The following is a 14,221-nucleotide window of genomic DNA, read 5'->3' as shown; positions in this document are numbered from 1 at the left end:
TGCAGTTAGGCTGGACATCCTAGAAGGGAATGGAAAGTTGAGCCAGCCACTGAAGAGGGCCTTGGTCTCTGTGTCCTGTTTCCAGTGCTTGATATGTGGTTGGCGTTCAAAGCCTGTTTATTGATAAGTACTTTAGTATCAGCCCCGTCTGGTGTGGAGAATAAGAATCTCCCAGGTGGCTTTTGCTCCTGCAGATTCAGTAGGTCTAAGATTAGTCCTGGGGCAAGTATGGTTTTAAAGCTCCACAGGTAATTCCAGCGAGCAACCAGATTTGGAAGCCACTGGTAGGGAGTTCAGCCAGGAGCCGGACGTTCTGCCGTCTCCGTGTTCCAATGAGCAAATCCTCAATTCCACTCTCAATGTTTCCCCATCTCAAATGGGGAGAGTTAGTCTGAGATTCTTGTGCCTTCCTTTACTCTCTCCAAGTGGGAAATGCTGCGTCTCCTCCCATCCTCCTTAAAAATAAATCTACTCCTCTGGACTGGACTCTGCCATGAGAGCCACATGCTAAGCACGCAGGGCTTCTTCTTGGAAGAGAGCCTTTGGATGTGGGTAGGCTGGCACAGGGCTCTCTTTCCTAATAAGACAAACCGAAGTGGCCACGGAGGAGCCCCCTCCTCAGTCCCTCCAGGAGCTAAGGGAATGATCCAACGGCTGTGGACTTATCCCAAGACACCTGCGCACCCTCGCCACCGTGCCGCTCCCTCGCCACCATGCTTGGCAGGTACTGGGGAAAACCCTTCCCTGTGTATCCTGCAAAGCTCCCTCAGTTCTCTCATTCCCTCAAAGCCCTCCTTGACCAAGGCGTCCACCCACCATGACGTGTGTGTGTGTGTGTGTGTGTGTGTGTGTGTGTGTGTGTGAAAGAGAGAGAGAGAGAGAGAGAGCCTCGTCCTGTCATCCAGGCTGGAGTGCAGTGGTGTAATCTCCACTCACTGCAATCTTCACCTCCCAGTTCAAGTGATTCTCCTGGCTTAGCCTCCCAGGTAGCTGAGACTACAGGTGTGCACCAATACGCCCAGCTAATTTTTTGTATTTCTAGTAGAGACAGGGTTTCTACTAAACGGGTTTTAGACAGGGCTTCACCACGTTGGCCAGGCTTGTCTCGAACTCCTGACCTCAAGAGATCTGCCCACCTTGGCCTCCCAAAGTGCTGGGATTACAGGCGTGAGCCACCATGCCTGGTCAACCTTTCTTTCTTTGTGAAGGAGCTTGGTAAGAAAGTGCAGGCAGCAAAGCACTCCTCTGTTATTTTCTTGTAAACCCCAGCCTTTACCCAGGGTGAATCTCTAGGGTACCTTGTGCTTGTCTCCCCAGGGTTGTTTACAAGATGTATGACATTAAATGTGTGTGTATAAAGTAGGCTTCTTTAGTAATGGCCACAGAATGGTTTATAAATACAGTACCACATCTTCACCAATGTGGTCCTAGTAATGAAGCTCCTCCCACACAGTGCCTTATATTGAACAGAGATGTTCCCCGCTCGGTTACACTGCAAGACCCTGGAGCAGTTAGTCCTGCTTTGTAGTCCTTCACCCTCCCTTTCATCTCGTACAGGGAGAAGGTCCTCAACTGCTGCTGATTGCTTTCCAGTTACTTCCCATCTCTTTACCTTTCACAACCAGAAGAAGAAATGCAGCGCAAATGTTCCTAAGTGATTTGCATCTCAATTCTCAAAGAAAGCTAACTATTTCTTCAATTAGCTAAAGTGTGGCAGGATATTTATAATCCATTCTGTGGCCATCAGTAAAGAAGACTGTTTTACATATAAACATGTCATGTCATGCTTCCTCCATTCAACCCCGGGGAGATAAGCACCATGTGACCTAGAGATGCATCCTGGGTAAAAGCCTGGGTTTCTAGAGAATGAAAGAGGACTGCTTTGCCACCTGCACTTTCTTACCAAGCTCCTGGCTCTCATGGCTTTAGCTCTAGCACGTTGTGTGGGTTTGGACACCTTGAAAAGTGCTTAGGAGGTCTTGGGTCCAGACCTGGATTCAAATCCGACTTCTTCCACATGTTACCTTTCTATCTCTAGGCAAGTTACTTAAACCGTGTGCGTCAGTGTCCTGATCTATATAAAGAAAATAACAGCATCTCCTCAAAGAGTTATTCTGAGGGTGAAATGGGTGACCACAAGTGAAGCGCTTAGAGCAGTAAGTGGAACAGTAAGTTCTCCGTGAGTGTTAGTTGTTGCTGTGATTCACTGGAGAAGCGGCCTGGGGAAGGAGAAAACTTTGTCCTGGCTCTACCATTTCTTTGCTTTGTGCCTTTGGACATGGGAAATCTAAGATCTCCATTTCTTCATGTAAAGTATTAAAATCTTGACAATGCATGGTGTGCCTGTCTCACAGAGTGGCAGTGAGGTTCAAATGAGCTAACAGATGTGAAAATGCTTTGTAAACTATAAAAAAAAAAAAACTGTACAAACGTAGGGTAACAAATGTCATTTCTTTCTGTCTATACCTGTATGCTTGCACTCATTTTGTATTACGGTTACTTGTTTTTATCTGCCTCCTGCATTAGATTTGAGCTCCTCGAGATAGGAATCACATCTTGCTGTCTCCTATATCAACCTGTGCATGATGTCTAGCTTGATGCCTGTACATGGCATGTACTCAGTACATGGGAAATTGGAAGAGGAGCAGTCTCCTTGGGTATTTTTTCGGGTGTATGTTGCAGTAGCTTGCTCCCCTTTAGACTGTGTGTGCCAGGACTATTCCCCCCAACATGAGGTGTAGCTTCCCAGAGGGCGCACTGTGAACAGCATCTGCAGGCAGGCATCCAGCACCAAGCTGAGCACTCATGTAGACACTAAATGTGGGGACACCCTGTCCTGAGGCTCGGATCCCCAGTGCTCAGCCAGCAGCCTTTCCAATCCCCATGAGGTCTCTGAGCGGGTCTCCTTACTACTGGAGAGACTACTCATTTAGTTGTCCTCGATAGTCCAAACTAGGGAAATAGAGAAATTGAACCTTGGCATGTTCAGTGAAGTCCAAACTAAGGAAGCTGAGAAATTGAACCTTGGCATGTTCAGTGACCTCAAGACCTTGCTTCTTTCTCTTCCATTTCAAAATCTTCCCAAAATGGCAACTTTGGTTTTTGTGCCCCTGCTCCCAGCTCCCATCTTTCATGAATTGGGGGTTCTCAAAGGATGCCATCTGCCTGATGGTGTCATGTATCTCTATATCCTACAAGCTACCCACCAAATCCTGCTCATAGATTAAGCACTGGATACATACTTGCTGATTGGAATTTAAAGAAAACCAAAATAAGTAAACTCGACGGGAGATTAATTGCCTAGGAGTCGGTTGACTGCTTGACTGAAGCTGGATTTTTTTTGGGAACCGCTGGCTGCCTTCACATTTCCTGATGGAAGTGGGACAGGTCAACAGACAGCCCAGAGTGGCAGATAACTTTTGCCCACACGTCATTCATTTTTTGGAGCGTTGGCTTGAAATTGAGGGGTGTGTGTGTGTCTGGAACCGACGTGCCTTCCGTGCGCCTCCGGGGTCTTTGCACTTTCTTTCAATGGGCTGATTACAACACAGAGGATGTGGACAGTGGAGTTTTTCCTGTTTGATGTCACACTGCTACCCTTTAAAAGTCTGATGGCAAAAAGGAGGGAATTCAGTCTAGGATCCTCACACCAGCTACTTGCAAGGGAGAAGGAAAAGGCCAGTGAGGCCTGGGCCAGGAGAGTCCCGACAGGAGTGTCAGGTTTCAATCTCAGCACTAGCCACTCAGAGCAGGGCGTGATGTTGGGGGCCCGCCTCAGGCTCTGGGTCTGTGCCTTGTGCAGCGTCTGCAGCATGAGCGTCATCAGAGCCTATCCCAATGCCTCCCCACTGCTCGGCTCCAGCTGGGGTGGCCTGATCCACCTGTACACAGCCACAGCCAGGAACAGCTACCACCTGCAGATCCACAAGAATGGCCACGTGGATGGCACACCCCACCAGACCATCTACAGTGAGTAGGACTTCAGGCTGGGAAGAAGGGGAGCGCCCCTGTTGTCCATCTACAGGGGGGCTTGGGGAGGTTGGGGACTAGACTGGAGGGCTAATCCAACCCTCCAAGCTTTCTGCCCAGGAACCACTTATTGTCTCTCTCTCTCTCTGAGTGTGTGTGTGTGTATTTAAATCTTAGGGGAAGATTCTGTCACTCTCCTAATTAGTATTTGCTGGTTTTTCTAACATGCATACTTTTTGTTTAAACTTAAACCCTTCCCACAGCAGTAGCCATATTCCCTTTGCCCCATCAAAAGATTCAGAAAATGTACTGAAAGAAAAGCAAGGAGTCTAAGAGAAAAAGAAGCCAGGCAGATCAACAGACACTAAGTTTCAGCTCCTGGACTTCAGGCTGGGTTAACTAGGCAGGTTGGAAAGAAGATTCCTGGGTCATACCCAGATTGTAAAGATAAATCTGGGGGCTCTTTCCAATTCTGGCCTTATCAAAATTCTTAGAAAAATGTATTAAACACAGACTGTCCTGGTATGTTGTCTTGGTGAGAATGGCCAAGTATACAACCCATCCACCTATTCATTTATCCATGCATCCATCCATCCATCCATCCATCCATCCATCCATCCATCCATCCAACAGGTTTAAAGGCTGTTTCAGATACTCAGGTGCCCAGGTACCCAGTACGCATGGTGATTCTTCTCTGTGGAACTGAGAGGTGTCCAGTCAGTAGCAAGTCAAGCTAGTTAGAAACTTCTTGGCAACATGAGACAACTGGAATGTTTTTAAAGATCAGGTTTGTGGAGAACTGGATCACAATCCACAGTAATCAATCCATTAGCAATGATCCAAAGGAGGGCCACTTTGTGTGCACCTGTATTAGGGGTAATGTGGTGGGAGCAGGGATACTGAAAAAGACTGGATCTTCTATTTTAAGAAAACATGTGAAAACACCTCTAAGGATACAGAAAAATGCAAACTGATCCAATATAGCTCAAATTAAGGGAAAGAAAAATTAGTTAGACACAGGAATTAGTTAGAAAAAAATTAGTTAGAAAAAAATTAGTTAGAAAACACAGGAATTATGATTTGCCTTTTATTGTTGTAATAAGTTAATTATTTTTGCTGTGACCTTGCTGTGTGTGAGGCATTTATTCTTCTAGGGACCAAAGGTCCTTAAACCTGGTTGCAAGATACATAACATGCAAAATTAAGTTGCAAGATATATGACCAGCGAAATTGACAGTTTAAACCTCCTCAAGTGCTAGATGCCTATTGATAGGAGATAAAAGGAGAGAGAAAAGTTCTCTCCAAATACCAAACAGGTTCCAGAACTCTAGAGGATATAGTAAGACTCAGGAGTCAACATCTTGGAAACCAAGTTTGAGTCTCGTGGCAAAAATTTCAGTTAAATCTGGATATACTTGATGAACCCAAAGGGTTGCTCATTTTATTCAATGGACATTTAACAGGATCTACAATGTGCCTGGCATTCTATCAAGCTCTGTGACTGAAAAGTAAGACACAACCCTTCAAGGACCTTGCGGTCTGTCGTCCTGTCTTATCAGCCAGCTCACTACCAGACTTTTAGGAAATGCAATTTTGCACCTCTCATGGAGGGGCCACTCTTACCCTAATTCAAGACTGTATGTGATTTAAAATGCAGAATAGTAGATGATGGTAAATTATTTTGATTCTCTTAGATGGAAAGGGCGGCATCCAACTAGAGAATGTTTATACAACTTGTCTCGAATCCTGGAATCCCATTGCTGAAAGGAACTCCTTAAAGACGTTTCCTCCTGAACAAGAATTAGGGTAGAACAGAACAGGCTGGCTATGGTGGGGAGTGAGTGTGAAGAGTCGACCTCCTGGGCTGGCAGCCTGAACTGTAGACCTTTTCCTTGAAAACCCACCGCGTATCAGGCCCCAAGGGATCACTGAGGGCTAGTTGAATTAAAATGACTGAGAAGCAGTAAAACAAATGGAACTGACTTCAGATCTTTAAAAATAGAAATACGGTTTTGTTTTCTTAGACACAGGCACTAGCTAAACATTGCATCTTTAAAGAGTTAAACGCGAATACGGGGAGGGGAACTTAGGGTCAGGGGAGTGGGAGAGAGATCTGCTTTTCCTAGTCTACGTAGATAACTTTTTGTACTGTTCAATCAGTTGTCATGCGTATTACGGGGGGAAAAGTGCAGGAAAAAAATTACACAATACAATTAAAAGTTACCCAAAAAAGGCCAGGTGCGGTGGCTCATGCATATAATCCCAGCACCTTGGGAGGCCAAGGCAGGAGAAACACTTGAAGTCAGGGGTTAAAGACCAGCCTGGCCAACATGGGGAAACCCCGTTTCTATTAAAAATACAAAAATTAGCTGGGTGTGGTGGTGCGTGCCTGTAATCCCAGCTACTTGGGAGGCTGAGGCAGGAGAATCGCTTGAACCCAGGAGGTGGAGGTTGCAGTGAGCCGAGATCGCACCACTGTGCTCCAGCCTGGGTGACAGAGTAAGACTCCATCTCAAAAACAAAAAAACAAAAAAAAAAAGTTACCCAAAGGAAAGAGGAAAGATTAATGCACGTAGATAAGAATCACAACTAATTAAATGTCTGGTGAAGGATTTGTAATGACCTCATCAGTGACTGTTAAGCCATGTTTTCACACTGACGGAAACCTAAAATGTGAGGGGTATTTTTTCCCCTCCTAATTATCCATTTCTAGTGAATTCTGGTTCATCTTATTATTTTGCTGTAAGAAATTCTTAAGAGTTGAGTGCACGACCCATCTTTGGGTCACTGGACTTGACAAAATGAAATTATCTCCTGCCTACCAGATTCTTCAAGCTCCCTTGGGACTCACAAGCGCTGCTGCCAGGTACCCCTCTGATGTCCCTATCACCTGTTTCATGAACAAGGCCATCCTCTGACTCCCCTTTACCCTCATTATATGGAACCAGCAAGAGAGAGATGTTTATTGCCCCTGGTAATATCACTTCCTAGATCCTGATATTTTCACTTCTTCCATCTTCCCCACAGGAACTGTCTTTACTTGAAGCTGAGTTACCGTTGGGCTCCTTAAGCCTTCTTCATACATTTTTATTTCGAGGTGCTCAAAGCACTTCACTACTCTCATCTTATTTATCACTTACTGGCCACAAGAGTAGAACGGAGTAGATAATTTTCTACTCGTATAAGCAGAGGTTGAGGCAAAGCGGTAATAGTAAAACTTACTAGCATTTAGGAAGTACTTTCTAAAAGATAAAAACATTATCTCATTATGTCTTCAAGAGGACCAAATGAGGTAAATGTTTCTGCCATCCTCATTTTATATGTGAAAAAACGACAGTTAAAGAACTTAAATAACTGGCTGAAGGTCAAACAGATAGTAAAAGACCTAGAGGACGTCTTGACCCCAAATCCCACGCTCTTCCAAGGTCACACGCATGCAGACAGCTCCGTCATTGAAGGCAAAGTCCATTCAGCCTGCTCAGCTCCAACAGGCGGGGCGGGGGGCTCCAGCAGTCAGTGGTTTGTTCCTTCCTTCTGCAAAATTCTCCCGTGAATCTGTGCAGACTGCGAAAAATGCCTTTTGAAAGCGCAAAGGAAAGAAACCGTGACTCTCTCACGTTTTCTACACTTTCACATTGACTCCGTTGTTTGACGGGAGAGTCTGTGTCCCTCTGTACCAGCTGCTCACAGCTCCTCAGCCACTGCCGGAGGTTTTCTAGGGCGACTGGCTCTGGAGACCAGGACCATGTGGGCCATACGCACTGCCCACACTGCCCCCAAGCATCAGGCCAGCACACCTGTCAAGGCCTCGGCCCGGCATAAACAGCAGGTCAGAACACACCACGTGATGTCCTCTGTTTGTGCGACACTTCCGAGTCACTGTTACCACCATTATCCCATTTGATCATCACCCTATGAGGTAGGCAGGACAGCTATTGTTCTATTTCACAGCTGAAGAAACTGAGGCTAGAGCAATATGTTGTCCAAGGCTGCAAGGTCAGCAAGTGGCACAGTTGGGACCAAAATCCAAGTTCCCTGGTTCTTGGCGCCTGGCTCAGTGCCTCTTCCCCGAGCCCTCAGTGATGCCGTGACTCATCCTCACTGCCTGCAGCATGTACTTTAGCATTTGATGTTGTCTTCTCAGACTCTTAGTGATTTCTACTGGAGACTTGCTACCGGGTAGTAGGAAGAAGATGTCTCTGACCTGAGTTTCAATCCTGCCTTAGTTTCCTTATCACTTAATTAGGATATTGCCGCTACCACTACTACTACTACTGCTAATAATAATAATAATAATTAGTACTAACAATATAACATCTGTTTTGAGAATTTAAAATATGTAAAGTGCTTAGAGTGCAACCACTCAAAGACCATTACTAAATGTAACTTTTTCCCAATTAGACTGAAAAGTCACCAGAACAAAAACCATTTCTTACACGTTCCTTATGTTTCTCCAAAGGTTTACCACAAAAGTAGCCATACATTTGAGACACATAGGCAGACACCACTGTGGAGGAACTTAAGCATCCTTTGTGCCTGTCATACCCCAGTCCACCTTCTGGAAGCTTCCCTCAAGTTTCCCCTCAGCCAAACTTTCAAACAAATTAACTTCTCTCTTTGGCCCTCTTCCTTTCTCACCTCTCTGGGGCTTGTCTCCACCCTCATTCCCTCTGTTCCACGTCATTCCAATTTCAGTCCCTATCATGATTTCTACTGAGCTAGTATCGAATTATTGTTGCTTATTTTCCTCAAAGGTCCTTGTATTAAGCCTGCGTGGGATGGGAGAGGAGGTTTGGGCTTTAAATCACCCCCAGGAGGCTCCATCACTTGCTAGGCACAGACATTGGGAATTTACAACCTCTCCAAGCTACAGTTGCAGAAGAGGAATTAGAATCCCTGCATGGGAGTCTCGCTGCCTCCCTGGGGGCCATGAGGTCACATGAGGTGCACCTGGAAATTCTGTGCTAGGCAACTGGAAGTGGCCCCAAAGACCTAATGTAATGATTTTTAACAGAAAATGTCAGGTAATTAAACAACATTTGGGGGAGAAGTCTTGCTGAATTATCACTCATGCTACACGAGTATATGGTCTAATTGTGCCTTTGCCACAAAACAGAAAGCACACTTAAAGCCGTTATCAATTACTTCAGAGGTAGGTCATGTGAATGGGTTTCAGGCTCTTGTGGGAGACAAGCTTTTGAGAGGGGACACTGAAAGTCCATGAGAGACGGCACCTGGAGGGGTCACCACCAAGTGAGAAAATGACAAAGAACCAACCCAAGAAAAGCCCAAGAAGAAAATTCCATCCATCACTGGTATTGATTCAACATAAACAGTTACACCCTCTGCTCCTAAGTAGCTCACTCTAAGGAAGGCGCTAGATAGGTAGACTCAGTTAAAGCAAGGTAAATGGAATACATGCTGTAACAGAGGTGAAGGCACTGTCCTGAGGAGCTGAGAAGAAAGAACAACTGATTTTGAATGGAAAGATGAGGAAAGTCTTCACAGAGATGGTGACGCCTGAGCCTGGTCTTGAAGAATGAGTGACTTCAGTAAGTAGAGAAGGAAGAGGGAGATAACTCTAATACCGCTCTGTACACATACTGGGTGTTGACTGATTAGTATTAGATGATTACACAGACATCCAGGTGGAGAATCAGACTCTGTGGACAAGCTGGATCCTTGAAAGACATCTCAGCATAGATATAAAAATCACAAAATAGAAGGCATGGAAGAATGTGACTATCACCACAAACATTCAAAGGCATTAGTAAAGCAAAAGGGAAAATAGGTAGAGAGAGAGAAACGTGTGTTCAGCACAGGTAGAAGAATACCAGGAGCTCAGACTGCCCCATACAGGCAGCAAGATGAAGCAGGAGGTGAATGACTGCATGTGTGCTGGGGGCAAGAGAGAATGTCACAAGCAACGCTGAATATGTAGAAATGAGGCTGGATTTAGGGGTGTTGAAGTCATCATCACCCTTAAAAATCAATCCAGGGAGGTTTCATGCAGGTGGGTTTTCAGGAGGTGCTTGAAGGTGGGAACTGGATGCTCAATGAGTCTGCCCTGCCTGGTTTTCTCCATAGGTGCCCTGATGATCAGATCAGAGGATGCTGGCTTTGTGGTGATTACAGGTGTGATGAGCAGAAGATACCTTTGCATGGATTTCAGAGGCAACATTTTTGGATCAGTGAGTTTCTTTTTTGTGTTGGTCACCATATGCGAACAATTAACCTAATTTCTTTGACAGGACATAGATTTTTCTAGCTTAACAATTCCATATGCAGTGTACCCTGGTTTCCACTGATTCAATACCTATTTCCACTGATACTTCATGCGGTCCAGGTATTGAATGCTCAGGTTTAATAGCTGGGGTTTGAACTCAGGCAGTCTGGCTCCAGATCCCAGGCTCTCAGCCCCTAGTCTGCACTGCCCACTGGAACCCGTTTTTGGATCTAGTATGTAGTCGCAGGTCCTCGAGTCATGTCAATTCACATTGTAAAGTACATTAGAAAGGGTGAAAAGCCATTGGTGTCTTCTTGGTTCTGGGACTAGCTGTGACTTTAGGTAAATCTCCTCACTTCTCCAAACTTCAGCATTTTCATTTGGAAAAAGTGAAGTGGAATAGACTACGTGACCTGTGAATCTCCCTCCAGTTAAAGATTTTTAATTAACTCCTGCCCCAATTGTGATCGCTATTCATTCAGATTGGTAAGCAAAGGACTTCCCAAACTAAAGGCTGTTGGCCTCTTTTTGAGGATTTTGAGATAGTAAAATAGTGGAACTGCTTATCTCAGGATTCTCTTACCACCACTCTTGCCCACGAGAAACTCCACAAGAACAGAGACTTTCTGTTTTGCTTTCTGCTACATCCCAGCCCCTACAATAGTGTCTGGCTAGAGTAGGAAAAAAAAAATCAGTTGAGCAACTATTGAAATATAGGTAACTAACTAAACATCTCTTGAACCCATCTGGGCATGTAGACAGTCCTGGTCTTTAAACTGCTTACTTCGTGGAGTTTGAGGATTAAAAGAAATAACATGCAAAGGCCTTCGTGGGGCACTCAGTAGAACCCAGGACTAGTGGTAGAGGATTCAAATCCAGCTCATCTGTCAGCAAAGTTCATGTCTCCAATCCCATCAGTACCCTCATTCATGTTTGACCCTATAAACTCCATCCCCTCTCCTTTCTCCAGTAAGGGGACAAACCCAAGCCAATTTTCAGCCAGCAGAGACTTGGAAAAGGTAGAGGGCGGGCAGGAGGCTGTGGTGCCTACTCCAGGAAAACCACAGGCCAGGCCAGCCGGGGCCTCCCGGCAGTAAGCAGAGGCCCCAGTAGTCTAGTCTCTGAAAGGGGGAACTAGAGTCAGGGCTTGAGCATTAATCAAAACCACTTGACCCCAGCAGGGAACAAAGGGGTGAAGGCTCGACGCCCTCAGCACTTCAGGGCTTCAGGCCGGCTGGCACAAGCCTGTGGCCCCAGGAGGAGCTGGGGGGTGGGTGGGCCCCCACGGGCCAGCCTTCACGTGGCTCGCTCTTGCCCCTTCCAGCACTATTTCGACCCGGAGAACTGCAGGTTCCGACACCGGACGCTGGAAAACGGCTACGACGTCTACCACTCTCCTGAGCATCACTTCTTGGTCAGTCTGGGCCGGGTGAAGAAGGCCTTCCTGCCAGGCACGAACCCGCCCCCCTACTCCCAGTTCCTGTCCCGGAGGAACGAGATCCCCCTCATTCACTTCAACACGCCCAGGCCACGGCGGCACACCCGGAGCGCCGAGGACGACTCGGAGCGGGACCCCCTGAACGTGCTGAAGCCCCGGGCCCGGATGACCCCGGCCCCGGCCTCCTGCTCACAGGAGCTCCCGAGCGCCGAGGACAACAGCCCCGTGGCCAGCGACCCGTTAGGGGTGGTCAGGGGCGGTCGGGTGAACACGCACGCTGGGGGAACGGGCCCGGAAGGCTGCCGCCCCTTCCCCAAGTTCATCTAGGGTCGCTGGAAGGGCGACCTCTTTAACCCATCCCTCAGCATAGCAGCTCTTCCCAAGGACCGGCTCCCTTGACGTTCCGAGGATGGGAAAGGTGACAGGGGCCATGTATGGAATTTGCTGCTTCTCTGGGGTCCCTTCCACAGGAGGTCCTGTGAGAATCAACCTTGGAGGCCCAAGTCACGGGGTTTCACCACCTTCCTCACTCCACATAGAACACCTTTCCGAATAGGAAACCCCAACAGGTAAACTAGAAATTTCCCCTTCATGAAGGTAGAGAGAAGGGGTCTCTCCCAACGTATTTCTCTTCCCTGTGCCTCTCTTACCACCTTTAAGCAAAAATAACAAAAAAACAAAAAACAAAAAAACAAAAAAACAAAAAAAAAAAGCAGTGGGTTCCTGAGCTCAGGACTTTGAAGGTGTGGGGGAAGAGGCGATCCAGAGATCCCAGAAGCTTCCCCACTGCCCTGTGCATTTATGTTACATGCCCCGATCCCACTGGCATTTGAGTGTGCAAGCCTTAACAGCTGAACGGGGCAAGTTGATGAGAACACTACTTTCAAGCCTTTGTTCTTCCTTGAGCATCTCTGGGGAAGAGCTGTCAAAAGACCGGTGGTAGGCTGGCGAAAACTTGACAACTAGACTTGATGCTTGCTGGACTGAGGCAGGAATCATAATAGAAAACTCAGCCTCCCTACAGGGTGAGCACCCTGTGTCTCGCTGTCTCCCTCTCTGCAGCCACAGCCAGAGGGCCCAGAACGGCTCCACTCTGTTCCCAAGTGGCTCATGATACAGCCTCACCTTTTGGCCCCATCTCTGGATTTTGAAAATGTGGTCTAAGGAATAGCTTTTATATTGGCTCACGAAAATCTACCCTGCTAGGATTTGCTTTTCAAAATGGAAATAAATTCCAACTCTCCTAAGAGGCATTTAATTCAGGCTCTACTTCCAGGTTGAGTAGGAATCCATTCTGAACAAACGACAAAAATGTGACTGAGAAGGGGGACTTGAGAGACTGGGGCCGCTCTGAGTTAGGTTTTCTGTGGACTGAAAAACCGTGTGCTTTCCTCTAAATGAAGTGACATCAAGGACTCAGGGGGAAAGAAATCCAATAATCAGGGGATATGTTATAGAAGTTATGAAAAAGCAACCACATGGTCAGGTTCTTGACTGTGGTCTCTAGGGCTCTGCAGCAGCAGTGGCTCTTGAATTAGTTAAAACACTCCTAGGCTGACACATATGGGTCTCACTCCCCTTGGAAATTCTTGGTGCATTAGACGAAGTCGGCTTTCAGTCCCAGCAGCCCCAGTGCTATCTGCAGGAAACAAAGCTTCACAGAACAAGCAGCAGAGGCGCAGAGGAGCACCAGGCAGGCGGGCCTGACAGTCAGCTCTCATCCCAGCCTTACCCCATTACTGCCGTTCTTCCTGTAAGGGGACTGCATTTTCCTACCTCTCTTTAAATGACCACCTAAAGGACAGAATATTAACAAGCAAAGTCGATTCAACAACAGCTTCTTCCCAGTCACCTTTTCTTTTTCTCACTGCCATCACGTACTAACCTTATACTTTGATCTATTCTTTCTAGTTATCAGAGAAACATTGGGCAACTGTTTTTACCTGATGGTTTTAAGCTGAACTTGAAGGATTGGTTCCTATTCTGAAACAGTAAAACTATGTATAATAGTATATAGCCACGCATGGCAAATATTTTAATATTTCTGTTTTCCTGTTGGAAATATTATCCTGCATAATAGCTATTGGAGGCTCCCCAGTGAAAGATCCCAAAAGGATTTTGGTGGAAAACTGGTTGTAATCTCACAAACTCAACACTACCGTCAGGGGTTTTCTTTATGGCAAAGCTATAATAGTTCCTACAATTTCTTATATCCCTCATCATGTGGCAATATTTATTTATTTATTTGGAAGTTTGCCTATCCTTCTATATTTATAGATATTTATAAAAATGTAACCCCTCTTTCCTTTCTTCTGTTTAAAATAAAAATAAAATTTATCTCAGTTTCTGTTTGCTTATCCTCTTTGTAGTATTACTTAAAAGCACATTGGAATATAAGAATAAAAAGGATTATGGGAGGGGAACATTAGGGAAATCCAGAGACAGCAAAATTGAAAAAAATGTGTTAGAATTTTAAATTTTTCAAAGATTTCTTCCATTCATAAGCAGACTCAACAATTTTAATTGATCTAGACAGAATTATTTAAGTTTTATCAATATTGGATTTCTGATGATTCTAACCCTAAAGT

General features: G+C 45.9%; 1 protein-coding gene across 1 annotated transcript; it reads left to right on the top strand.

Annotated features, from left to right (window-relative positions):
* The first annotated feature begins 3,619 nt into the window (after window positions 1-3,619).
* On the top strand, window positions 3,620-12,679 carry FGF23 (fibroblast growth factor 23). Its single transcript, XM_011931074.1, has 3 exons — window positions 3,620-3,969; window positions 10,057-10,160; window positions 11,520-12,679. Exons 1-3 carry the CDS (start codon window positions 3,759-3,761, stop codon window positions 11,958-11,960), a joined length of 756 nt encoding a protein of 251 aa, XP_011786464.1. The 5' UTR covers window positions 3,620-3,758; the 3' UTR covers window positions 11,961-12,679.
* Window positions 12,680-14,221: the final 1,542 nt, after the last annotated feature.

The sequence above is a fragment of the Colobus angolensis genome, unplaced genomic scaffold (genome assembly GCF_000951035.1).
Source record: "Colobus angolensis palliatus isolate OR3802 unplaced genomic scaffold, Cang.pa_1.0 Scaffold89, whole genome shotgun sequence".
Lineage (NCBI taxonomy): Eukaryota > Metazoa > Chordata > Mammalia > Primates > Cercopithecidae > Colobus > Colobus angolensis.
The sequence above is the reverse complement of the archived record's forward strand: the minus strand, read 5'-3'. Positions and strand labels throughout refer to the sequence as shown.